Source organism: Tachysurus fulvidraco, chromosome 23 (assembly GCF_022655615.1).
Source record: "Tachysurus fulvidraco isolate hzauxx_2018 chromosome 23, HZAU_PFXX_2.0, whole genome shotgun sequence".
Taxonomy (NCBI): Eukaryota; Metazoa; Chordata; class Actinopteri; order Siluriformes; family Bagridae; genus Tachysurus; species Tachysurus fulvidraco.
This window is the reverse complement of record NC_062540.1, coordinates 17,250,896-17,277,105: the sequence shown is the minus strand read 5'-3', so window position 1 is coordinate 17,277,105 and position 26,210 is coordinate 17,250,896. Positions and strand designations below refer to the sequence as shown.

Genomic DNA, 26,210 nt, shown 5'->3' with positions numbered 1-26,210 from the left:
ATAAGTATGTTCTGCAAAAGCATTTAACACTCATCTGTATTAAAAGGCTAATGAGGCCATAATATTTATGCTTATGTATAGTAATGAAATCTAAACAAATAAGATAAAATAATCTGTTTCTGGATAATTGTCAGGTCGTCATCTCTACCTTTTGAACGTAAGAAAGTATGTTGGTGTTTGCTGTTTAATTCATACTTATGGGAATTCTGGTGTCTTTCAGTAAGTCAGATCTGTCGGTCAATAGTTTAAAAGTGAAGGGAGGGTGGGGGATGGAGGGGTGTAGCAGTCTATTACCACTACTTTACAGAGATTCAGCTTTGTATAACAGATATCACCTTTTAATTTTGCCATTTTACAACCTTTTGTCAGTTTACTTGAAAAACCTTCACTATTACGCACTTTAGCCTAATCCCCCATGAATATATATGTAAATATACACTGTAAATCTTTTCATTTTAAATTTACAGTAAAATACCAGCAGTACTGGTTTCTAGACACCTTTTTACACTTTATTCTTATCTGGGTTTCCAGATTTGTACAGGCTTCCTACTGAACAACATTTACAGTGCAGTACTGTTATTACCAAATACAGTATCCTAAATTTTTACTGTTTAAAACTGTGTTTGTCTACAGAAATAAAGAGTATTTGTCAGGACTTAGCCCAGACTTTTGACCATGTGCTTCTGCTTATGTTCCGGGTCACGTGTCTGCCCCGCCCTTGTTTACTCCTCCCCGTCTCTGCACACCTGTTCCCTATGTGTTAATTGTCAAGTCTATTTAATCGTGCACGTTATTCCTCGTCCTTTGTCCTGTCTATTTTTAGCTCCATGTTCCTGTTTATTGTATTTCAGTTATTAAACCCCAGTTATTTAAACTATCCTGCATCTTTCTCCTCCTGGTGTGACAGAATTTAAGTTGACATTCAGGTTGCAAGAAATGCAACGATTATTCACGTTTCTTGCCATTGTCTATCAAAATATACTGTAGAACTAATGTACCTCTATATCAGTTTCAGGATGCTCCCCAACACCCACAACTGGTTAGGGGTCATACTACCCTCTGTTCATATTGGGTGATAGTCTCAGGTGGTGCGAAAAAGGTTGAGATCATCACTAAATACATAGTGGTCACAGAACAGATGAGTCAGGTCAGAAATATAAAGGGTGTCCGGCTTTTTCCGAATCATGCAGAACACCATAGTACACATTTGTCATTTTTTAGTTGATATTGTCATCAGGCTCAGCTATCCAAACAAATACAGGAAAAACCCACAATACTAATAAAAAAACTCAAACAACAAAACAGTAATAAACAGCCCTTATATCAACTTAAACAATACAAAAAGATCAAAATAATTTCAATCAAATCTGAAAAAAAAGTGGTGTTAACAATTAAGGCCACAGCTGCATCTGTGTGCTGGCTCGTGGCTGCACTTTTTTATTATGAAGAATTTCATGTTCGGGGTTCGATTCCCGCCTCCGCCTTGAGTGTGTGGAGTTTGCATGTTCTCCCCGTGCCTTGGGGGTTTCCTCCGGGTACTCTAGTTTCCTCCCCCGGTCCAAAGACATGCATGGTAGGTTGATTGGCATCTCTGTAAAATTGTCCATAGTGTGTGTGTGTGTGTGTGTGTGTGTGTGTGTGTGTGTGTGAGTGAATGAGAGTGTGTGTGCCCTGCGATTGGTTGGCACTCAGTCCAGGGTGTATCCTGCCTTGATGCCCAAAGACGCCTGAGATAGGCACAGGCTCCCCGTGACCCGAGAAGTTCGGATAAAACGGTAGAAAATGAATTAATTAATTAATCAATTAATCGATTAATTAAATGAATAAAGATATATTATAAAGATAAAGATTATAAAGTATAGATTAGAGAAAGACCCCTCCTTGAACCGCCACCTTATTGTGGTGGAGGGGTTTGCGTGCCTGAATGATCCTAGGAGCTATGTTGTCTGGGGCTTTCTGCCCCTGGTAGGGTCTCCCAAGGCAAACAGGTCCTAGGTGACAGGCCAGACAAAGAGCGGTTCAAAAACCCTTTATGAAGAAAATTTTAACAAAGTCCGTGACGTCGGCCGGTATGGCTCACGTGGGCAGCGACAGTGACACCTGGAGGGGCGTGATTGGGAGGAACGGCCCCCCCGAACTGAACCCGAGTGGTGTTCTGTTATTGGACTTCTGTGCTAGTCACAGTTTGTCCATAACAAACACCATGTTCAAGCATAAGGGTGTCCATCAGTACACATGGCACCAGGACACCCTAGGTCGGAAGTCGATGATCGACTTTGTGGTTGTTACATCTGACCTCCGGCCGTATGTCTTGGACACTCGGGTAAAGAGAGGGGCGGAGCTGTCAACTGATCAACACCTGGTGGTGAGTTGGGTCCGATGGCAGGGGAGGAAGTTGGACAGGCTTGGCAGACCCAAACGTACTGTGAGGGTCCGTTGGGAACATTTGGCAGAGTCTCCTGTCAGAGAGATCTTCAACTCTCACCTCCGGCAGAGCTTCAACCAGATCCCGAGGGAGGTTGGAGACATTGAGTCCGAGTGGACCATGTTCTCCACCTCCATTGTTGATGCAGCCGCACGGAGCTGTGGCCGTAAGGTCTCTGTTGCCTGTCGTGGCGGCAATCCCCGAACCCGGTGGTGGACCCCGGAAGTAAGGGATGCCGTCAAGCTGAAGAAGGAGTCCTATCGAGCCTGGTTGGCTCGGGGGACTCCGGAGGCAGCTGATAGTTACCGGAGGGCCAAGCGAGCTTCAGCCCAGGTGGTTGCAGAGGCAAAAACTCGGGTCTGGGAGGAGTTCGGTGAGGCCATGGAAAAGGACTATCGGTTGGCCTCGAAGAAATTCTGGCAAACCGTCCGGCGTCTCAGGAGGGGGAAGCAGTGCCCTGCTCACACTGTTTACAGTGGGAGTGGGAATCTGCTGACTTCGACTGGTGACATCCTCAGACGGTGGAAGGAGTACTTCGAGGATCTCCTCAACCCCACCAACATGTCTTCCATTGAGGAAGCAGAGGCAGAGGGCTCGGTTGTGGACTCGTCGATCCCCCAAGCTGAGGTCACTGAGGTAGTTGAGAAGCTCCTCAGTGGCAAGGCACCCGGGGTGGATGAGATCCGCCCTGAGTACCTTAAGTCTCTGGATGTTGTGGGGCTGTCTTGGCTGACACGCCTCTGCAACATCGAGTGGCGGTTGGGGACAGTGCCTCTGGACTGGCAGATTGGGGTGGTGGTCCCTCTGTTTAAGAAGGGGGACCGGAGGGTGTGTTCCAACTATAGGGGGATCACACTCCTCAGCCTCCCCGGAAAAGTCTATGCCAGGGTACTGGAGAGAAGATTTCGGCCGATAGTCGAACCATGGATTCAGGAGGAACAATGCGGGTTTCGTCCTGGTCGTGGAACACTGGACCATCTCTATACCCTCACCAGGTTGCTGGAGGGTTCATGGGAGTTTGCCCAACCAGTCCACATGTGTTTTGTGGATCTGGAGAAGGCATTTGACTGTGTCCCTCATGATGGCCTGTGGGGGGTGCTCTGGGAGTATGGGGTCCGGGGCCCTCTGTTAACCTCTTACGGAAGTAGAAGTGACCACTAGGGGATGACCCAGAAACAAGCTTCAATTCAACTTTAAAGCATCAAATCCTCCAAAAACACGAAAAAACCTATTTACCTAGTAAAGTTTATACTCTCAATAATTTTTTAAGCCCACACACAAAGCACAATATGATTCACAGCCTTCATACTATTAGAAAAAAATTTCTGACAAAACTGACCTAGACCGGTTTTTCCCTTACCTTTAGACGCGTCTCTTTCTTCACTGGGGTAATATATTCCAACACAAATAATCCACAAAAATCCACACAGGTCCAAGAAATTGAAATCTGTAAGCCTTTTAATCCAAAACGCTCTGGTCGCGCCGCAAATATTCCGTTAGTGTTCTGAAAACTGGAAACAGAAGTGTGCCATCATCTCGTTTTGCCGCTCTAACTTCTCATTGGGATATTCAAAAATTCAAAGTCTATTTATAGCCCAGGTCCTAACAAATCAAATAAGCCCTCATTTGAGCCAATCGGTGCTTGTATGGCAGAGATAGACGGCTGAGAAGCCAATGGTGGCATGACCTCATTTTTGGGAACCCGCTATTGACTGACAATTACTCCTTCCAATAGCAATGAAATGGGCTGGGACCTATACAGCCGTTTAGCCAATAAGCAGACGATTCTAACGGTATATGACATGCCGTATGTTCTTTGCCTGTGTCTGCGTGAACTGGATGCGCAGAAGAATTCTTGCGTAATCCCTGACCTTTTGTCCCTCTCACAGCTCAGGGTGTCAAGTTACAGGCCTGTTTTCACACCAGAGTGATAGAGAGAGAGCCTATGCTTGTTTATGGCTTGTCAGACAGAGCCTGCAGCCTTTTATTTCAAAGTTATATAGTAAACAAGTACACAAAAACGCTGCACCCGACGACCAGGGCCATAGAAAAATATTCATAGAAAATCCATTTTTGAGTCTTTTGACTTGAATTTTTTTTTGGTGAAAGCCAAGACATGTGGCTATGACTCTCAGTTGTTGGTTTGTCCCTAACATGTTCCAGAAAAATAAGATTAATCAGTTTATCAGAAAAACAACCCAGGCGGACAGGAAAATCTGCATTCAAACCCCTGTAACCCCTGTAACCCAGTAAGGCCTAGAATCAATCTGAAACTAGTTTCTGAAACTAGAGTAAGTATGTGGGAGCTGTACCACTTTTTGTTGGACAATGGATATAGGAGGAGGTCCATAAGAGGTTAAGGGCTGTCCGGTCCCTATATGACCGGAGCAGGAGTTTGGTTCGCATTGCCGGGTGTAAGTCAGACTTGTCCCCGGTGCATGTTGGACTCCGGCAGGGCTGCCCTTTGTCACCGGTCCTGTTCATTATTTATATGGACAGGATTTCTAGGCGCAGTCGGGGGCCGGAGGGAGTCAGGTTTGGGGACCACAGGATTCCGTCTCGGCTTTTTGCAGATGATGTTGTCCTGTTGGCTTCTTCAAATCAGGACCTTCAGCATGCACTGGGACGGTTTGCAGCCGAGTGTGAAGCGGCGGGGATGAGAATCAGCACCTCCAAGTCCGAGGCCATGGTTCTCAGCCGGAAAAGGGTGGCTTGCCCTCTTCAGGTTGGTGGAGAGTTCCTGCCTCAAGTGGAGGAGTTTAAGTATCTTGGGGTCCTGTTCACGAGTGAGGGAAGGATGGAGCGGGAGATCGACAGGCGGATCGGTGTATCTTCCGCAGTGATGCGGTCGATATACCGATCTGTTGTGGTGAAGAAAGATTTACCAGAGATTTACCGGAGATTTTACCTCTCTATTTACCAGTCGATCTACATTCCTACCCTTGCCTATGGCCATGAGCTTTGGGTCATGACCGAAAGGACAAGATCCCGGATACAGGCGGCCGAAATGAGTTTCCTCGGCAGAGTGGCTGGGCGCACCCTTAGAGATAGACCTTAGACTGCTGCCCCCGTGACCCGGCCCCGGATAAGCGGTAGAAAATGGATGGATGGATGGATGGAGATTAGAGAAAGACAGATATGACCGCCATTACATAATACAGTCATGTATAACAGGTCATTAAGAACTTTGGGTGGGTTTCATGCAGATCTGTATTTCTGATGAATAAAATATTGTGTGAAAAGAGGAAACGACTTACTGTAACAAGACAGAATTATAAAAGCAGAAAGACATCAGAGCACAAAGTAGAAGTGAGGATCAGTATAACTTAACACAGTGACATAGACAGAGCAGAAAAAAAGAAGCAGAAGTGAAGTGAAGCTGAATTTTATCCAGGATGAAGATCCTCGTCATCATCCTCTACCTGATCTCAGGTCAGATATTCATCTGTAGCAAACTGTATGTGATGTTATTTATCCTGGATTATGAGATTATTAAAGGCTCAGTGAGGTTACTGACATAAGTGTGATTTTTGTTTGATTGACAGGTCCAGTAGTCTGCTCTGATGTGATTGGTTACTCAGGTGGAAGTGTCCTTGTGTTCTCTGATATAAACTGGTACAAACACAATAGTAAATATATCTGCAAAGTGAATGAAAAAGACTGCACTGATATAATACGTGTTGACACCAAACGCCACAAAGTTCAAGAAGGAAGATTCCTGTTGTATGCAAACACAAACAACAACTTCTTAGTTGATCAGAAAGCTGAAGCCACAAGATTCTGGAATGTATAGATTTGGACTGGGTGATCAGAGCAACTTCACCATGAGCCTAGAAATTTGTAATAGTGAGTAAAAACATGTTTACTGTCTATCCACTCACACAAATTCAAAGCATAATAATAATTAATAAAATATATAGAGCTAGTGCTTTTATGAAATGTGCAGGATAATACACATCTATAATGCTTTTAACTAAAAATTATGTATTTTGTTTCATTGACAGATACATCTTCCGGGTTGCCAACAATAATAAACGCTTATCTTGGGCAGAATATTACCATCACCTGTAACTATCCAGGGGAGTATGAGAGAAACACCAAATTAGTCAACACAGTGGATGATGACATTAAAATTAATCGAATTCTTGATACTAACACAAAATTTCAGAACGGCAGATTCTCCATTTCTGATGACAGAAGTGCTAAAGTTTTCAGTGTGAACATCAGCGACGTGAGAGAAACTGATGAAGTATTTTATTTATTTGGTGTGTGGAATGGAGACGGATCAGTCAGATATTGGACCTACTTTACAGAGGTGTGGCTACATGTTACATGTGAGCATTTTATTTTTGACAAATCACTCAGACTCAAAGTCAACCTGTGTACAATTAGAGTCTTGTCTCAGTCATGGTCTTGTAAAAGTTATATTTTATTCAATCTCTTATTTAGAACTGAGTACAAAAACTCCTCCCACAACAACAACAACAACGACAACAGACACCTACCTGATGACCTCAGCAGCACTGATAGAAACTCCATCTGCAGTGTGTTTCAGTAAGAACTCTTTAGTCTTTATACATAAGTCACTTTTTCATTGTGTTTTTGTCTTCTTTCAACTAATTTTTGGTTCTCTGATGTTACGGCTTCTGTTGTCTTTTTCTGCAACATGACAGCGTTAGACCAGCTACTACTAATAATTGTAATTGTTTCATTTAAGTTTAAATATGAATCTAATGACAACACTAAACTATGAACACACACACACACACACACACACACACACACACACACACACACACACACACACACACACATACACAGCTACTATATTGTAATATGTGTTTATACTCATGTATGAAGTTCATATGTTCGGTGTGTTCCTGTTCTGTATTGTGTCAGTATATGTGTATGTTCTGTATTGTGTCCAGCTTCCTCTGTTATCATCATCATCATCATCATCATCATCAATGTGTGTATCTGTTTGACTTTGCTGCTGATCGGACGATGTGGGCTAATGATCTACAAAGTGAGACAGAAGAGAACACAAGGTGAGTTTTACACACACACGCACACACACACACACTGTCAGGCACACAGACACATGTAGCGATTTTGGCTCGCGAAGCCACTTAAATATTTATAAGCAACTATAACGTGTTATAGTGACCTCTAAATATTTTAACCTAAGTTGAAATTAACGGTACTGGAATTAAAGTTACGCTTATTTGGTCTGTTCGTCCGCCGAACAGGACGTGTAATCTTTATTAATTATGTGTAGTTCAGACCAGATATTGCAGGTACCTTAATTTGTGAGCGATACTCAGAGACAAATCACCTGTGGCTCAAAATTATGACATTTAATGAATGAGACAAACACAACATAAAACTAACTACACAAACAAACAAAAGAAATAGGGAAAACGAAAATGAAAATAAAATAAAACAAAAGAAATTAAAATTGGTGAAAGGGAGGAAGAGACTGGAAAGAAGAAACTAGAGAAAGGAAGGAAAGGAATGGCAAGCTTAGACTCAAAAAATTAATCACACCCTAACCGGGAAATTGTCACAGAAACTTAAATTCACCTTATGATTCAATGAAAGATTCCTACTTAAAATTACGCATCTAAATTGGTTGGTAAAGGAAACGGTTACTTGCATTGGCTTACTGCACAAGAGTCCGGATGCAACAGAGAAATCTCTGAAGAGTCAGTTAGGGTGGGGCCAGACGTTCTTCCAAGTTCTCCTGAAGATCAGAGCAGTTGTCGTTCTTGGAAGTGAAGCTTGCTGGAACTTCTTTGAAGATAGATGGAGTCGTCTTGTAGCTGTTCCGAAAGTCTGACCACGGATTAGTGGTGTTTGTGACAATTTAAAGGTCGCGAACTCCACCCATCTTTGGGGAGATGACCAATACTTCGGTCAGGATTTTGGCGGGAAAAACTCCCTTTGTTTCAGGTGTCTGTGGGTGTGGTTTAACTATCAAACTTTTAGATGACTTTAAAGTTTGATCCAGGGTGTATTAAGACGGTATGGCGCCTTTCGTGCTCAAATAAAATACACTAGTGCTTGAAAAAATGAGTAACCGATAATTTTGTGGTCATTTGGATACTAAACATGAAGGGTAATGACGGTATAAAGGCAGCAGTACATTATATACACAGATCAGTAATTAGAGTATAACTTATTTTAAAATACAATGTTGTTTTCTGACACATGAATAAAATACACCTTTGTCAGGAAATTAAGGAGCAAATAATTTTAAGTCAGGCAAGCCTTAAAAGAAGAACACATTACAAAAAGGGTTATAAGAATGAGAACCTTAGAGTACATTATCTTCGGGTTTTATTAGTAAAAGGAATGTCTCATTGTGTGAGTGTGTGTGTGTGTGTGTGTGTGTGTGTGTGTGTGTGTGTGTGTGTGTGTGTGTGTGTGTGTGTGTGTGTGTATGTGTGTGTTCTGGTTTAGGGCCCCTATGAGTAGTTTAGGGCTGCATGGGGTTATCTGGTCTTTGTGTAGGTTCCAGATATTCTGGAGCCAGTTGTGGGTATAGCCCTCAATAAAATCGTGAAACTGAGTGGTCATCGGTTTATTGAGGAGTAGATGTTGAAATTTAGGGTGCCTGGGACATGAAATCTAAAATGACCGGTGCCAGATGCTACACACAGCTACTAAAATGTTATGTCTGTGTACAATTACAGATTATACACTTTCATTCAAGACTAAAGAGAACAAACAAGTGAGTAATTGTGTCTGTGTAAGTGAGTGAGTGAGTGAGTGAGTGAGTGAGTGAGTGAGTGTAAATGTGTGAGAGTGTGAGTAAGTGTGAGTGAGTGAGAGTGAGTGAGTTAGTGAGTGAGAGTGAGTGTAAATGTGTGAGAGTGTGAGTGTGAATGAGTGAGTAAGTGTGAGTGAGTGAGTAAGTGAGTGTAAATGTGTGAGAGTGTGAGTGAGTGAGTAAATGTGAGTGAGTGAGTGAGTGAGTGAGTGTGAGTGAGTGAGTGAGAGTGAGTTAGTGCCTGCGCGTGCGTGTCCCTCGTTGCGCGTGTGCGTGTTGCCTGCGTGCGTGCGTGCGTGCGTGCGTGCCCCTGTGTTGTCTTGCGTGCAGTGCGTGCGTCGGTGCGTCCGGTGTGCGTGCGTCCGTGCGCGTGCGTGCGTTTCGTGCGCTGCGGCTCCCGGTGTGCGCGTGTGCCTGCGTCCGTGTGTTGTGTGCTGCGTGCGTTGCGTGCGTGCGTGCGTGCGTGCGTGCGTGCTGGTGCCGTGCGTGCGTGCGTGCGTGTCCCTGTGTGCGCGTGTGCGTGTGGCCTGCGTGCGTCCGTGTGCGTGCGTCAGCGTGCGTGCGTGCGCGTGCGTGAGTGCGTGCGTTCGTGCGTGCGCGTGCGTGTCCCTGTGTGCGTGTGCCTGCGTGCGTCCGTGTGCGTGCCTGTGTGCGCGTGTGCTTGCGTGCGTCCGTGTGCGTGCGTGCGTCCGTGTGCGTGCGTGCGCGTGCGTGCGTGCGTTCGTGCGTCCGTGTGCGTGCGTGCGCGTGCGTTCGTGCGTCCGTGTGCGTGTGCGTGCGTCCGTGTGCGTGCGTGCGTTCGTGCGTCCGTGTGCGTGCGTGCGTCCGTGTGCGTGCGTCCGTGTGGCTGCGTGCGTGCTTGCGTGCGTGTCCGTGTGCGTGTGCCTGCGTGCGTCCGCGTGCGTGCGTCCGTGTGCTTGCGTCTGTGCGTGCTGCGTCCGTGTGCGTGCGTGCGGCGTGCGTGCGTGCGTTCGTGCGGCGCGTTCGTGTCCCTGTGCGGTGTGCCACCTGCGTGCGTCCGTGTGCGTGCGTGCGTGCGTGCGTGCGTGCGTGCGTGCGTGCGTGTCCTGTGTGCGTGTGCCTTCGTGCGTCCGTGTGCGTGCGTGCGTGCGTGCGTCCGTGTGCGTGCGTGCGTGCGTGCGTGTCCCTGTGTGCGTGTGCCTGCGTGCGTCCGCGTGCGTGCGTCCGTGTGCGTGCGTCCGTGTGCGTGCGTGCGTCCGTGTGCGTGCGTGCGCGTGCGTGCAGTGCGTGCGTTCGTGCGTGGCGCGTGCGTGTCCCTGTGCGTGTGCCTGCGTGCGTCCGTGTGCGTGCGTGCGTGCGTGCGTGCGTGCGTGCGGTCGTGCGTGCGTGCGTGCGTGTCCCTGTGTGCGTGTGCCTGCGTGCGTCCGTGTGCGTGCGTGCGTGCGTGCGTGCGTGCGTGCGTGCGTGCGTGCGTGCGTGCGTGCGTGCGTGCCGTGTGCGTGCGTCCGTGTGCGTGCGTGCGCGTGCGTGCGTGCGTGCGTTTCGTGCGTGCGCGTGCGTGTCCTGTGTGCGTGTGCCTGCGTGCGTCCGTGTGTGTGCGTGCGTGCGTGCGTGCGTGTCCCTGTGTGCGCGTGTGCGTGCGTGCGTCCGTGTGCGTGCGTGCGTGCGTGCGTCCGTGTGCGTGCGTGCGCGTGCGTCCTGTGCGTGCGTGCGTGCGTGCGTGCGTGCGTGCGTGCGTGCGCGTGCGTGCGTGCGTGCGTGTGTGCGTGCGTGCGTGCGTGCGTTGCGCCACCTGCTGCCCAGAAAAGAAATTTCATAAAAAGTCCACAATGTCCCAGAGCACAGTGTGTTTAATGTGTTGCCATAAAAATACGTTACAGATAGAAAAGCAGTGTACACCTCTGAGGAGCTTCCTCTATGTGTAAAGATTGCTGTGTGCATCGTTAACCCTGGTTAATTTCTGCCGTATTTCCATTTTTGGACTTGTTTCCAGCTAAAGAGAAAAAAAAGAAAAAGAGTGAAAGACTGATGAATCATCATAATCCTCTTGACTGTGTGCTTACTAAACATAAATGTCAGGTTGCTTTTATTTGTTATTTGATTACAAGTGCAGTTCAAAGGGACAAAAGGAAATACAATTTTGGTATATTTCATAAATTTCAGACATTGTATAAATTATATTCTGTTAAAAGCACATTTTGGAGGAAACATTATTAAATTATTACAGTTTTGAGGTGCGCTGTACAGTGGCATATTCAGACTCAGATTCCTCTTTACTGAAGGTGATTGCAGCATCTTCTGGATTCTCCGAGAAACTCACAGTGGTGTAAGTGAGATTTTTTTCTTGTGGTCGTTCTACTGTGGAGATGATCTCTCTATCAGGGCTCTGTGATGGAGCATTCATATAAAGTCCAGTGTCTATTGCAGAAATATATTTGGTCTGATTAATTTCCTCGTCGATGCGAGGAACAGGGGGAACCTGCAAGTTGACAAGAATGAAAATGTATAACAAATAAATAAATAAATAAATACACATCTGATGAAAGCACCTGAACAATTTCATGTATACACATGTCAGTTACCACAGAGACACACTAATCCTGCTTTTGTTTTAAGGATGCCATGACTTTTGCCCTAATTGAATGACTTGTGTTATGTGACTTATTTTAAGGATTATTTTTTTGATTACGTTTTTTTGTAATTAATTTGAAACAGCACACAAAATGGCTCGAAATTCATCCATATTTATAATTTATACTTTCCTTATATGTGAATTAACACATACTCACAAGTTATTGTATGGTATAGACATTTTTTTTTTTTTTTGAACAAGCCATAATTCCATCAATACCACACATTTTGTTTGAAAACACAAAAAGCTTGAAAACACATAACACTTTCAGAGATTAACACTGACCTGATCATTGTCTTTGGCAGAAGGTGGTGGACCTGTTATTATACACAAAAAAAAGACTGAGTTTCTTCAAGCTGACACTAACAGTTCTTACTGATGGATATTTTAAGTTGCACATGTTATAGACAAGAAATTCTACCTTTTGTTCTCATGTGTCTAAGCTTGTAAACCATCAGTGCAAATCCGCCAATCATCAGCAGAGCCACAATGACACACACACACTGATGATGATGATGATGATGATGATGATGTTGGGATGTTGGGCTTCACGGGAAGGTTCTGGATACAGAAAGAGAGAGAATACAGAACAGGGACAAACCAAAGGTGTACGTTAACTTAATCTTTATACATAAGCATAATAATGTATGTTACTTTTTGAAATCATCAGTTCAGTGATGTCACAGTGTAGAAGAAAGACATTAGGGCCTGATATGGAAATAAGACCAACAAGGAACCTTCTAGTTCCAATAATGAACTGGTTACTAGTGTGGACCATGGCTGTAACAAACTGATCCCCTGACTGTAATATGCTGATCCCCTGAAAGTTAAACACTGATCCTCTTACAGATGAGATTTTTGAGAAACATACGAGAAACAAAAGATTTTTTTTTAGACATGAATTTAATACTGTCCTGGAAATCTCTCATATTTAGTGTTAGTGAGATCTGTTAGTGTAAATATTCATATATATTTAAAACAATGTTAGTAGGAATTTCACCTCTAACATGCAGATGAATCTCTCTGAAGAAGGAATAATACTGGATTGAGATCTTTCTTTCATAGATTCCACATAAATAAACTCCATCGTCGGCTTCTGTCACATTACTGATGTTCATACCGAGAACTTTAGCTCTGCTGTCATCAGAAATGGAGAATCTTTTGTTCTGGGCTTTATTGTAAATATTTACAATGGGACTAAAAACACTGCCATTTTCAAGCTTCATGATATACTTGTAGTATCTGTTGTAAATCACAGGATAGTTAGAGATGATGCTGATATTCTGTCCAGGAAAAACATTCACTGTTTTTGGTCCATCACAACACGAATCTGTTAATTATACAAACAAGTAAACAAAGCTCAAAGCTGTGCAATGCCTTAATGATATTTAAAATTTCTGTTGAAAGGGCAAAATGTCTCAGTTGTATTAATATCATAAACTTAAATATATCCTCACCATTAAGAATAGTCAGTTTCACATCAATGGGCATCTGATGCTCTACTCCTATTCTGTACGCTCCAGCATCCTGTGGTTTCAGCCTCCTGATTAACATGATCAAAAGTCCTCTTGTGTTTTTGTGTTTTTATACAACAAGAATATTTCACCTTGAACAGAATTTTCTGTGGTGTCAGTACGTATTATATCTGTGCATGATCTGCTTCCCAGCTTACAAATATATCTACTAAATCCTGAACCCCAGTTTAGATCAGATATTATAACGATGCTTCCTCCTGTGTAACCAGTCACAGCACAGCCCTCTGGACCTGTCAGTGAAACAGATATACTATCGTTTTTAATACTATCGAATAACCTTAATACAAACATAACACAAAACAATGACTTTTATGTAATATATTATTATATAACATTATATTAGTTAAAAAAAACAAAAAAACAGCTGACCTGATATTAGGGAGAGGGTGAAGATGAGGAGGCTCTTCATCATGGAATGAAGCTTCAATTCTCTTCTACTCGTCTTTTGTTCTTTCCAGCACACGAGGAAATGTTTTAGTGTTTTGCTTAAATGGCTGCATAATGTCCTTTTTAAGACAGGATATTGTGTCTCACACTGCTCATTTCCTCTTTATTACTGAATGTGATTTGTGTTTGAAATTTCTTTTTTTTTTTTTTTAATTTAACGCATTTAAAATGGCAAGTAACTGAGGCTTATAATTTTCAAACAACTATCTGATCAGTAGCTTTCAAACAGATATAATCAAATAAACTACTTAAACCTGATGCTTGTTAATGTTGCTTCACACAATAACAGCTGGCAACCAATAAAACAGACCAAGAAATGTTTGAATAATATTTTTGTTGACCTTTTATAAATATTATTGTGGCTCAATAACTCAGCTAAACAATGTTATTTGACACATAAGGTTATCAGCTGTGCAGTACATATGTTGCATGGCACGGTCAAAAACATTAAAGCAGATCACCGTGACATTCACCTTCAGCTACAACTGTGTTTCTACAACACGACTGGAGAAACAGCTGAGGTGTGTATAGGTCAGTCCTCTTCTTTCTTCTTAGGATGTAGAGCTGATGATGTGAATTCATCACTAATCATGTGGTCCTCAGGAATCATTTGCAGTTCCATGTGAAAAGTGACGTGACATACGGCTAAGTATGGTGAAGCATACTCAGAATTTGTTCTCTGCATTTGACCCATCAAAAGTGCACACACACAGCAGTGAATACACACACCGTGAACACACACCCGGAGCAGTGGGCAGCCATTTTACTGTATGCTGTGGTGTCAGGGATCAGTTTGGTGTCTTGCTCAAGGGCACCTCAGTTGTGGCCAGCCCGAGACCCGAACCCACAACCTTAGGATTACGTGTCAGACTCTCTAACCATTAGGCCACGATTTGCAGATCCTTTGGGCAGACAGAATAAGTCATTCTGATTATCTAGCACAGGGTCGGCAACCCACGGCTCCGGAGCCGCAAGTGGCTCTTTCATCCCCTTTTCATCCTCTGCTGCGGCTCCCTGTAGATTTGGAAAATAAATATTTAATCTAAATTTATTTTATTTTAGTTAGTTTAAAAAAAAATATAATTCTAAATTCTAAGATTATGATGCTCTTGTAACATTAAAATAAACCGTGTTTAAATTTTTTGTCGCTCAAAATATGCGTCATAGCTGCCGACTTGCGAAATCCGACACACAGAAGTGGACGCAGTTTTGGTTTGCTGCAGCCGGCAAGTTAAAATTTTGATGTCATGCAGGGCTGACAAGTGTCACGCATTGAGAGTGACAGTCACGCATTTGGGTCTTTTCTCACGCTCTCCTGCCACACATCGTATTTCTCACACAGAAAAACTTTTTGACTATTTATCATATATTTAATATGTCGCAGCACCCAAAATGTATCAGTCCACACCGCTATCTATATGGAACAGGGCAGGAATCAAGCGCGTCTCAGTTCTTAATCGAGCCTGCCACTTATCAGCCAATCAAAAAAGAGGCTACACAATAGCCAATCAGAAAATAGCACTATCTGGGTAAGATTTAATGCAACGACCAATAAAAACAATTGGGTTTGCGGGACGGTTGGAGATGTCACACTTGCCTGTCTTCAAAACTTGAGAGCAATGGTCACGAATACGAAGAGGATTCAATTAGACATTGAACATTTTATTTGAAAGTAACCTTCAACCCAGCATCTTTTTTGTTAAGGTTAGTTCAAACGGTTCACACTACAGTTTTTTTTCCCCTTCCATAAAGGTAAAAAACGATATATGCAGTGTTATCTTCATTTTAGATGTCAAATGGGTTTTGTGGCTCCCTGTGTTTTTTTTTTCTGTGGGAAACGGGTCCAAATGGCTCTTTGAGTGTTTAAGGTTGCCGACCCCTGATCTAGCAGATTAAGCCACCAAGTAGCACGGTGTGAGAATCTCTGATTCTTCTGAAGTCACCAATCATAACTGACATTAAGAGACCATTTCCCCTGCACCACACTTTCTCTCATCGATCTTAGTGACGACACATATTGTCACATATACATTACACAGTAAAATTCTTTCTTTGCATATCCCAAGTTTGTAGGTTGGGGTCATAGCACATGGTCAGCCATTATACAGCGTACCTCGAGCAGAAGACGTTGAAGACCTTGAACTCCAATCATCTGATCAGCAACGCAGAGCATTAACCATTTGAGCTACCACTGCCCAATTTTACCTTGTCACCAGTTATTAGATAGCACATGGTCAGCCATTGGGTGGCACCCCTGGAGCATATGAGGTTAAGAGCCTTGTTCAGGGGCCCAGTGAACCCTAACCTTCTGATCAGTGACCAGCTCCTTAACTCCTGAGCCAGCCCTTCCTCACCACAAGTTGTATTTGAGCTCAGAATCCACTAGTACATTAGTTTTTACTAGCTATTAGCTCATTTACACCAGTTACTTTTATATCGTCTAATCAAAAGCATTTTGTTGTGTTAATTCTATTATAGGACACAGCAGCGAGTCATATATCAAATCTGTAAAAATATATTGTAATCTCAATAGAATCTAGAATAGAATTAACACAACAAAATGCTTTTTAATCTAATTGATCTTCCATGAATGTATTATTTACGTTACAGAACGGAAAATATAAACAAGCGTTATGATGTTCAGTTGACATCTGTAAGCCTTAGCCATCCATAGATAGTTATGTAATGAAGATGTCAAGTGGTCCATCTACAGCATATGGCTTTTTAGTTCTGTTCAATTTTTCATTTTGTTTATCGCTTGGAATTTGAAATTATGAAATTATTTGTCTTTACCAGCATCACTCACTCCAGTAGAGTTATTGTTATTATCAGTATTCAGTATTATTATTATCAGTATTATTCACTACATAAGTTGACAGTATAGTTTGAGTAATATAATGATTAGGTGTACTAGTTAGACAAGGTGAGTATGCATGAAATACTCCTTCCAAGTCACTCTTAGAGCTTCAACTGACTATTTGTTTTTTTGTTTGTTTGTTTGTTTGTTTGTTTATTCATTATTCTTTGTGAAACGTGATGATTATGCGGATACTTTTATCCTCAAACTAAATCCCATGTGATGTTTTAGAGACTAAGTCATATAACGTCACTGTGCTGTGATTAAGCATTAAAAGCAAGACATTGATTACTGATGTAAACAATAATACAGGTTTTTTTATTATTTGAATTGCAGTCAAATTTCACTTCATATGCAAATACACTTATAATACTGACATGTACACAATAAAAACTTTCACTCAGGTGTTATGATACAATCTTCACCAACTCATAATGGTCAGTTAAACCATTTCACCGCATCACCAACATTTCATTCACACAGATGATATGTACAGCATTTGTTTTCACATTAAATAACATTTCAAAAGTTACACAGTTAACATAAAAACCCGGTAAAAGAAAAAGCAATGTGGTAAGTATAATATAAAACACAGTAAAGTCTGCTGTTATTGGTAAATAATCAGTTATTAGTAAGCAGTGATCAGTAATCAAACCTTGAGGTGAGGATTTTCCAATAACAACATGCTCAAACTTATACAATAGAAATTTAGGCAAATTATGTTTTAATTAATAACCTTTCATCATAATAAAAAGAATAACAAATAAATGCATTAAGAATGAAGTGTCTGGTAAACTGAGTTATAGCATTCCGACAAAGGTAGTGTCACTGTGGTAGCCTAATGGTTAAGTCGTTGGACTACTTATTGGGAGGTCATGAGTTTGAATCCCAGGTTCACCAACTGCCGCTTACCCTGAGCAAATATTTTAACCCTCAAATTCTCAGTTGTATAAAACTGTAATATATTAATATTGTAACAAATCTGAATATGGCAAATGCTAGAAATAAGAATGTAAATGAATGTGATTGGTCGATGGAGTTAGAGACATGTAGCCTGAATCAGATTGGTTGGTGAGTGGGTCCAGTGTTTGGTACGTTGAATCGGACTGGTTTGTAGATGAATCCAGATTCTTATCATTCGATCTCATTTTGTTGTTCAAGTTTTCATATGTGGGCAAATAAGGCAGGTCGTTCTCATAAACAGAAGGAGCCTAAAATAAGGAATAAATTACTGTTACTGTTTATTGTAGTAGGATAGTGTAATATCCACCAATCCCAGAAACACAGTATTAACACTTGTAGAGTTTTCAGCATATTCTCTATTTTATGGCTCTGCACAGTCCTGCTTTTCATCCACAAGTAGAGCCAATTATTAGAGGAAGCTTGGCAACCCAGTCTCACACATCAATTTACCTTCAAATTCTTTGAAGCAACTTATATATGATGAATATCAACATTTTCTCACAAGCACACAGGTGTACGTAAAAGTGTGATATGATCTGGTTTATAGCATAGAGACTTAATGACACTGCAGACCCAACAGCCTAAATAAAAAGTGATACACACATAGGTCTAACACAATTAGATATAAATACTCACATGTTCATTGTCTTGGGATGAAGGTCTTGTAACTGTAATTAAATACATGGTTCAATTTCTTCCAGGAGATTGCAGCAATAAAATTGTATACACAATAAAGTGTGTGTGTGTGTGTGTGTGTGTATGTGTGTGTGTGTGTGTGTGTGTGTGTGTGTGTGTGTGTGTGTGTGTGTGTGTGTGTGTGTGTGTTTACCTTGAGTTCCCTTGTGTCTCTGTTTGTAAATCACCAACAGTGCAAATCCTCCAATCCGCAGCACACACACACCGACGATGATTATGATGATGATGATGATGGTGGTGGTGGTGGTGGTGGTGGTGGTGTTAACAGGGGATTCTGGAGAAAGAAACGGTGACAATAAAGAACCAAAAGCATCAACTTCATACATGGGCACAAACATGTATTTTGTAGTGTGTATGTGTGCACAGTAGTGTTCCTGGTCACTTCCTGGTCTTTTTAAACAAAAGAAAGTCATTAAAGCTTGCATTATCATGACTGTAATGAACTGATCCTCTGAATATAAACAATGAACATGAACACAGAATAAAAGTGTAAGTGTTACAGAATGTATATTGATTAAATTCTTACTGAAATCCGTTGTCATAGATGAAATTTCTATCGGTGCTTTAGCTGGTGTGTGAAACAGGAAAGAAAAAATGACAAAATTTTAAAACTTTATATATGAATATAAAACTGTCCTGGAAATCACTTAATTTTAATGTAAATATTCAAATATATTTAAAACAACATAAGTAAAATTTTACCTCTACCATGCAGACGAATCTCTCTGAAGAAGGAATAATACTCTACTGAGTTCTTTCTGTTGTAGATTCCATATAAATAAACTCCATCATCGGCTTCTGTCACATTACTGATGTTCATACCGAGAACTTTAGCACTTCTGTCATCAGAAATGGAGAATCTGTTGTTCTGGGGCTCATTGTAAGTATCTAGAATGGCATCAGAAACACTGCCCTTTTCAAGTTTCATGATATACTTGTAGTCTCGGTTGTAAATTACAGGATAGTAAGAGATGATGTTGATATTCTGTCCAGGAAAAACATTCACTGTTTTTGGTCCATCACAACAAGAATCTGTTAATTATACAAACAAGAATACAAAGCTAAATGCTGTATAATGTCTTAATGATGTTTTTAATTTACAGTATGTTGGAAGGGCAACAAAATCTCAGTTGTATTAATACCATGAGGTTAAATATTTACTCACCATTAAGAACAGTCAGTTTCACATCGATGGGCGTCTGATGCTCTACTCCTATTCTGTATACTCCAGCATCCTGTGGTTTCAGCCTCCTTATTAACATTGTCAAAAATCCATTACTGTTTATATACAGCTTGAATCTTTCTTCTTGAACAGAATTCTCTGTGGTGTCAGTATGTATTATATATGTACATGATATACATCCCAGCTTACAAATATATCTACTAAGTCCTGAACCCCAGTTTAGATCAGATATTATAGCGATGCTTCCTCCTGAGTAGCCAGTCACAACACAGCCCTCTGCACCTGTCAATCAAACAGATATACTAATGTTTTTAATACTATCGAATAACCTTAATACAAATGTAATACAAAACAATGACTTTGTATTAGTTTAAAAAAACAAACAGCTGACCTGATATTAGGGAGAGGGTAAAGATGAGGAGGATCTTCATCATGGAATGAAGCTTCAATTCACTTCTACTCTTCTTTTGTGCTTTCCAGCACACGGGGAAATGTTTTAATGAACTTATTTTAGCTGTTATTGCTTAAATGGTGGCATAATTTCTTTTTTTAGACAGGATATTATGACTCACACTGCTCATTTCCTCTTAATGACTGAATGTGATTTGTGTTTGAAATTTCTTTTTTTTATTTAATGCATTTAAAATGGCAAGTTACTGAGGCTTATATTTTCAAAAAAACTAGCTGACCAGAAGCTTTTAAACAGATACAATCAGAAGCTTTTAAACAACCATCTGATCAGTAGCTTTCAAACAGATATAATCAAATAAACTAATTAAACCCGATCCTTGTTAATGCTGTTTGACACCATAACAACTGGCAACCAATAAAACAGACCAAGAGTATTAGGGTCAGCTGTGCAGTATGTATGTTATATGGCACGGTCAAAAACATTAAAGCAGAGGATCACCGTGACATTCACCTTCAGCTACAACTGTGGTTCTAGAACATGCCTGGAGAAACAGATGAGGTGTGTACAGGCCGGTCCTCTTCCTTCTTCTTAGGAAGTAGAGCTGCTGATGTGAATTCATCACTAATCATGAGGTCTTCAGGAAGCACTTGCAGTTGCATGTGATATGCAAACCTTTGAGCAGACAGAATCAGTCATTCTGATTATCTACCAGATGCCACCAAGTAGAACATTGTGAGAATCTCTTATTCTTCTGAAGTCACCAACCATAACTGACATTAAGAGACCATTTCCCCTGCACCACACTTTCTCTCATCGATCTTGGTGAGAACACCTATTGACACATATACCTTACACCGTAAAATTCTTTCTTCGCATATGCCAAGTTTGTAGGTTGGGGTCAGAGCGCAAGGTCAGCCATGATACAGCGTCCCTGGAGCAGAAGCCGTTAAAGGGCTTGAACCCCAATCATCTGATCAGCAACACAGGGCATTAACCATTTGAGCTACTACTGCCCAATTTTACCTTATCACCAATTATTAGAGAGCACATGGTTAGCCATTGTGTGGCAGCCCTGGAGCATACTGTATGAGGTTAAGAGCCTTGTTCAGGGGCCCAGTGAACCCTGACCTTCTGATCAGTGACCAGCTCCTTAACCCCTGAGCCAGCCCTTCCTCACTTCATTTGAGTATTTGAGCCTGTGCTCAGGAAACCCAGAATCCACTAGTTCATTGGTTTTTACTAGCTATTAGCTCATTTACACAAGTTACATCTATATTGTCTAATCAAAAGCAAATTCTTGTATTCTTGAATCGTGTAAATTCTGTTCTAAGACACAGAAATGAGTCATGTATCAAGATCAAAATCTGTAAAACTATTATGTAACTTTAGTGATCATCCATGAGTGTAATATTGAAGTTACTGAACAGAAAATATAAACAAGCTTTTTTGGCATCTGTAAGCCTTAGCCATCCATAGATAGTTGTGTAATGACATCAAGCGGACCAGCATATGGTTTTAAATCTTAGGTTTAATTTTTAGTACTGTTATTTTTTTTTCATTCTGTTTATCACTTGGAATTTCTCACTTCATGAAATGATTTGTCTTTACCAGCATCACTCTCTCCAGTAGAGTTATTATTATAATCAGTATTCAGTATTATTATCAGTATTATTCACTATATAAGTTAACAGTGTAGTTTATGTAATATAATTAATAGATGTACTAGTAAGAAAAGATGGTTATGCATGTCACTCTTAGAGCTCCTTCTACTGACAAATTATTTATTTATTAATTTATTCTTTGTGAAACATGATGATTATGCATCTACTTTTCTCCTCAAACTATAAAGTCTGCATGAAATCTGTCTAATGTTTTAAAGACTGTCATATAACATCACTGTGCTGTGATTAAGCATTGCAAGCAAGACATTGATTACTGATGTAAACAATAAAAAAAATATATTATTTGAATTTGCAGTCAAATTTCACTTCATATGCAAATATACTTATAAAACTGACATGTACACAATAAAAACTTTCACTCAGGTCTTATGATACAATCTTCACCAACTCATAATGGTCAGTTAAACCATTTCACCACATCACCAAAATTTCATTCACACATACTGTAGATGGTACTATGTACAGCATTTGTTTTCATATTAAATAACATTTCAAAGGTTACACAGTTAACATAAAAACCCGGAAAAAGAAAAAAGCAATGTGTTAAGTATAAAATAAAGCAGAGTAAAGTCTGATGTTATTGGTAAATAATCAGTTATTAGGCATAAATATTAAAACCCTGAGGTGATTATTTTCCTATAGCAACATGCGGAAACTCATACAATAAAAATTTATGCAACAGTTATGTTTTAATTAATAACCTTACATCATAATGAAAAGAATAACAAATGAAAGCATTAAGAATGAAGGGTCTGGTAAACTGAGTTCACCTGAGTTCTAGCATTCAGACATTGGTAGTGTGAATGTGATTGGTCGGCAGTGTTACTCAGAGACATGTAGCCTGAATCTGATTGGTTGGTGAGCGGGTCCAGTGTTTGGTAGGTTGAATCGGACTGGTTTGTTGATGAATCCAGATTCTGATCATTCGATCTTATTTTGATGTTCAAGATTTCGTATGTGGGTACATTAGGCAGGTTGTTCTCATGAACAGAAGGAGCCTAAAATAAGGAATAAATTACTGTTACTGTTTATTGTAGTAGGGTGGTGTAATATCCACCAATCCCAGAAACACAGTATTAACGCTTGTAGAGATTTCAGCATATTCTCTACTTTATGGCTCTGCACAGTCCTGCTTTTCATCCACAAGTAGAACCAATTATTAAAGGAAGCTTGGCAACCCAGTCTCACACAACAATTTACCTTCAAATTCTTTGAAGCAACTTATATATAATAATAAATATCAACATTTTCTCACAAACACACAGGTGTACGTAAAAGTATGATATGATCTGGTTTATAGCATAGAGACTTAGTGACAATGCAGACCCAACAGCCTAAATAAAAAAGTTATACACAAATAGGTCTAACAATTAGACATAAATACTCACATTGTCATTGTCTTGGGATAAAGGTCTTGAACCTGTAATTTTACAAATGGTTCAATTTCTTGCAGGTGACTGCAACAATAAAACTGTATACACAATAAAGTGTGTGTGTGTGTGTGTGTGTGTGTGTGTGTGTGTGTGTGTGTGTGTGTGTGTGTGTGTGTGTGTGTGTGTGTGTGTACCTTGATTTCCCTTGTGTCTCAGTTTGTAGACCAACAGTGTAAATCCTGCAATCAGCAGCACACATACACTGATGATGATGATGATGATGATGATGGTGGAGTTAACAGAGGATTCTGGAGAAAGAAACAGTGACAATACAGGACCAAAAACATCAACTTCATACATGAGCACAAACATGTATTTTGTAGTGTGTATGTGTGCACAGTAGTGTTCCTGGTCACTTCCTGGTCTTTTTGAACATAAAAACCAGGAATCTTGCATCATCATGAATGTAATGCACTGATCCTCTAATGTAAACAATGAACATGAACACAGAATAAAAGTGTAAGTGTTACAGAATGTATAATGAGTAAATTGTTACTGGAATTCATTGTCTTAGTTACAATTTCTATCTGTGCTTTAGCTGTTGTGTGAAACATGAAAGAAACGATTACACAATCTTAAAACTTTATACAGGAGTATATAAATATGTCACGACACGGGGAATAAAAACGGACCCAAATGCAGGATAACTAAAACAAAACAGGATCTATTAACATAAAAAACACAAAACATGCACACAGACTGGTGACAGGACAAAACAGAAGACAACAGAGGATTCAGCGCTGCTCAAGGCAATGCAGCTCAACTAAATAAACAGGACAATCAGAAACATAGGAACAGTTGTGCAAAAGCGAGCAGGAAGAGACAAGGGCGGGGCAGACATGTGACACAAAACATAAACAAATGCATGTGGCCAAAGTCCGGGCTGAGTAATGACAAAATATACTGTTCTGAAAATCACATATATTTAATGTACATGATATATGTAATGTACTATTCAAAATACAATGAAACCAACATGAGTAAAATTTTCACCTCTAACATGCAGTTGAATCTCTCTGAAGAAGGAAAAATGCCGGATTAAATTCTTTTTGACGTAGATTCCATACAAATAACCTCCATCATCAGCTTCTCTCACATTACTGATGCTCATACCAACAACTTTAGCTCTGCTGTCATCAGAAATGGAGAATCTGTTGTTCTGGGCTTTATTGTAAGCATCTACAATGGGACTAAAACCACTGCCATTTTCAAGCTTCATGATATACTTGTAGTATCTGTTGTAAATCACAGGATAGTTAGAGATGATGCTGATATTCTGTCCAGGAAAAACCTTCACTGTTTTTGGTCCATCACAACAAGAATCTGTTAATTATACAAACAAGAAAAAAAAAATTATGTTGGAAGGGAAAAATGTCTCAGTTGTATTCATACAATGATGTTAAACATTTCCTCACAATTGAGAACAGTCAGTTTCACATAAATGGGCGTCTGATCCTCTACTCCTATTCTGTATACTCCAGCATCCTGTGGTTTCAGCTTCCTGATTAACACTCTCAAAAATCCATTACTGTTTTAATACAGCTTGAATCTTCCCTCTTGAACAACATTCTCTGTGGTGTTAGTACATATTATATCTGTGCATGATATGCTTCCTTTCTTACAAATATATGTACTAAATCCTGAACCCCAGTTTAGATCAGATATTAGATCAGATGCTTCCTCCTGAGTTGCCAGTCACAACACAGGCCACTGGACCTGTCAGTCAAACAGATATACTAATGTTTTTAATACTATCTACTAACCTTAATACAAACATAATAAAAAACAATGACTTTTATATTATATATTATTATATTATATAACATTATATTAGTTAAAAAACAAACAAACAGCACACCTGATATTAGGGAGAGGGTGAAGATGAGGAGGCTTTTCATCATGGAATGAAGCTTCAATTTACTTCTACTCTTCTTTTGCTCTTTCCAGCACATGGGGAAATGTTTTAGTGAACTTCTTTTAGCTGTTATTGCTTAAATGGATGCATAATTTATTTTTAAGACAGGATATTATGACTCACACTGCTCATTTCCTCTTTATTACTGAATGTGATTTGTGTTTGAAATTTCTTTTTATCCATTTAATGCAGTCAAAGTCGCAAGTAACTGAGGCTTATATTTTTCAAAAAACTAGCTGACCAGAAGCTTTTAAACAGATACAATAAAAAAAACTAAACTTGATCCTGGTTAATGTTGTTTGACACCATAACAACTGGCAACCCAAAACAAACAGAACAAGAAATGTCATAATATGAGGCATGAATCCTTACCTTCTTTTTCATTTATTCTTTGCATACCTTGATGATTTTGTGTCTCATTTAGCCTCAAACTATAAAGTTATTTTTTACAGTTATTTTTTTATTATTTGAATTTGCAGTCAAATTTCAGTTCATATGCAAATACACTTATAATACTGACATGTACACAATAAAAAACTTTCACTCAGGTGTTATGATACAATCTTCACCAACTAATAATGGTCAGTTAAACCATTTCACCATGTCACCAACATTTCATTCATATATAGATGATATGTACAGCATTTGTTTTCACATTAAATAACATTTCAAAGGTTACACAGTTAACATAAAAACCCAGAAAAAGAAAAAGCAATGTGGTAAGTATAATCAGTTAATTATTGGTAAATAATCAGTTATTAGGTGTAACTATTAACATTCTGAGGTGAGTATTTTCAATTAACCACATGCTCAAACTTAAAACTCAAAGAGAATAAAAAATAGAAGCATTAAGAATGAAGGGTCTGGTAAAATGAGTTCACCTGAGTTCTAGCATTCAGACATTGGTAGTGTGAATGTGATTGGTCGGCAGTGTTACTCAGAGACATGTAGCCCGAATCTGATTGGTTGGTGAGTGGGTCCAGTGTTTGGTATGTTGAATCGGACTGGTTTGTAGATGAATCCAGATTCTGACCATTCAATCTCATTTTGATGTTCAAGTTTTCATTTGGGGGTAAATTAGGCAGGTTGTTCTCATGAACAGAAGGAGCCTAAAATAAAGAATCAATTACTGTTACTGTTTATTGTAGTAGGATGGTGTAATATCCACCAATCCAAGAAACCTGCAAATTCTTTGTAGCAACATTTGTACAATGAATAACAACATTTTCTCACAAGCACACAGGTGTACATAAAAGTGTGATATGATCTGGTTTATAGCATAACAGACTTAGTGACA

At 40.3% G+C, this 26,210-nt stretch overlaps 2 protein-coding genes and 2 pseudogenes across 7 annotated transcripts in view; 1 reads left to right on the top strand and 3 right to left on the bottom strand.

The window, feature by feature from the left end:
- Positions 1-5,744: 5,744 nt before the first annotated feature.
- LOC125140019 lies at positions 5,745-9,140 on the top strand (annotated as a pseudogene).
- Positions 9,141-11,320: 2,180 nt separating this feature from the next.
- On the bottom strand, positions 11,321-13,826 carry LOC125140018 (annotated as a pseudogene).
- Positions 13,827-16,926: 3,100 nt separating this feature from the next.
- Positions 16,927-25,928, bottom strand: LOC113658097. 3 transcript variants are annotated; one of them, XM_047806815.1, is made up of 9 exons: positions 25,795-25,928; positions 24,857-24,988; positions 23,992-24,321; positions 19,454-19,753; positions 18,991-19,320; positions 18,815-18,856; positions 18,422-18,562; positions 18,229-18,260; positions 16,927-17,840 (listed from the first exon to the last, which is right to left on the bottom strand). In XM_047806815.1, the coding sequence occupies exons 2-9, from the start codon at positions 24,948-24,950 to the stop codon at positions 17,628-17,630; spliced, it is 1,482 nt and encodes a 493-aa protein (XP_047662771.1). In that variant the 5' UTR covers positions 24,951-24,988; positions 25,795-25,928; the 3' UTR covers positions 16,927-17,627. The 3 variants fall into 3 exon arrangements, with proteins under 3 accessions (XP_047662771.1, XP_047662772.1, XP_047662773.1); XM_047806816.1 differs by lacking the exons at positions 23,992-24,321; positions 24,857-24,988; positions 25,795-25,928 and adding an exon at positions 19,863-21,064; XM_047806817.1 differs by lacking the exons at positions 16,927-17,840; positions 18,229-18,260; positions 18,422-18,562; ... (1 more) ...; positions 18,991-19,320; positions 19,454-19,753 and adding exons at positions 21,644-22,563; positions 22,954-22,985; positions 23,133-23,246.
- Positions 25,353-26,210, bottom strand: part of LOC113658275 — a 28,980-nt gene continuing 28,122 nt past the window's right edge. For all 4 annotated transcript variants that reach the window (XM_047806820.1, XM_047806822.1, XM_047806823.1 and 1 more), the window contains one exon: positions 25,353-26,022. In XM_047806820.1, the coding sequence (XP_047662776.1) occupies positions 25,762-26,022 (261 nt within the window). In that variant the 3' untranslated portion in view covers positions 25,353-25,761. The remainder of the gene's footprint in view (positions 26,023-26,210) is intronic.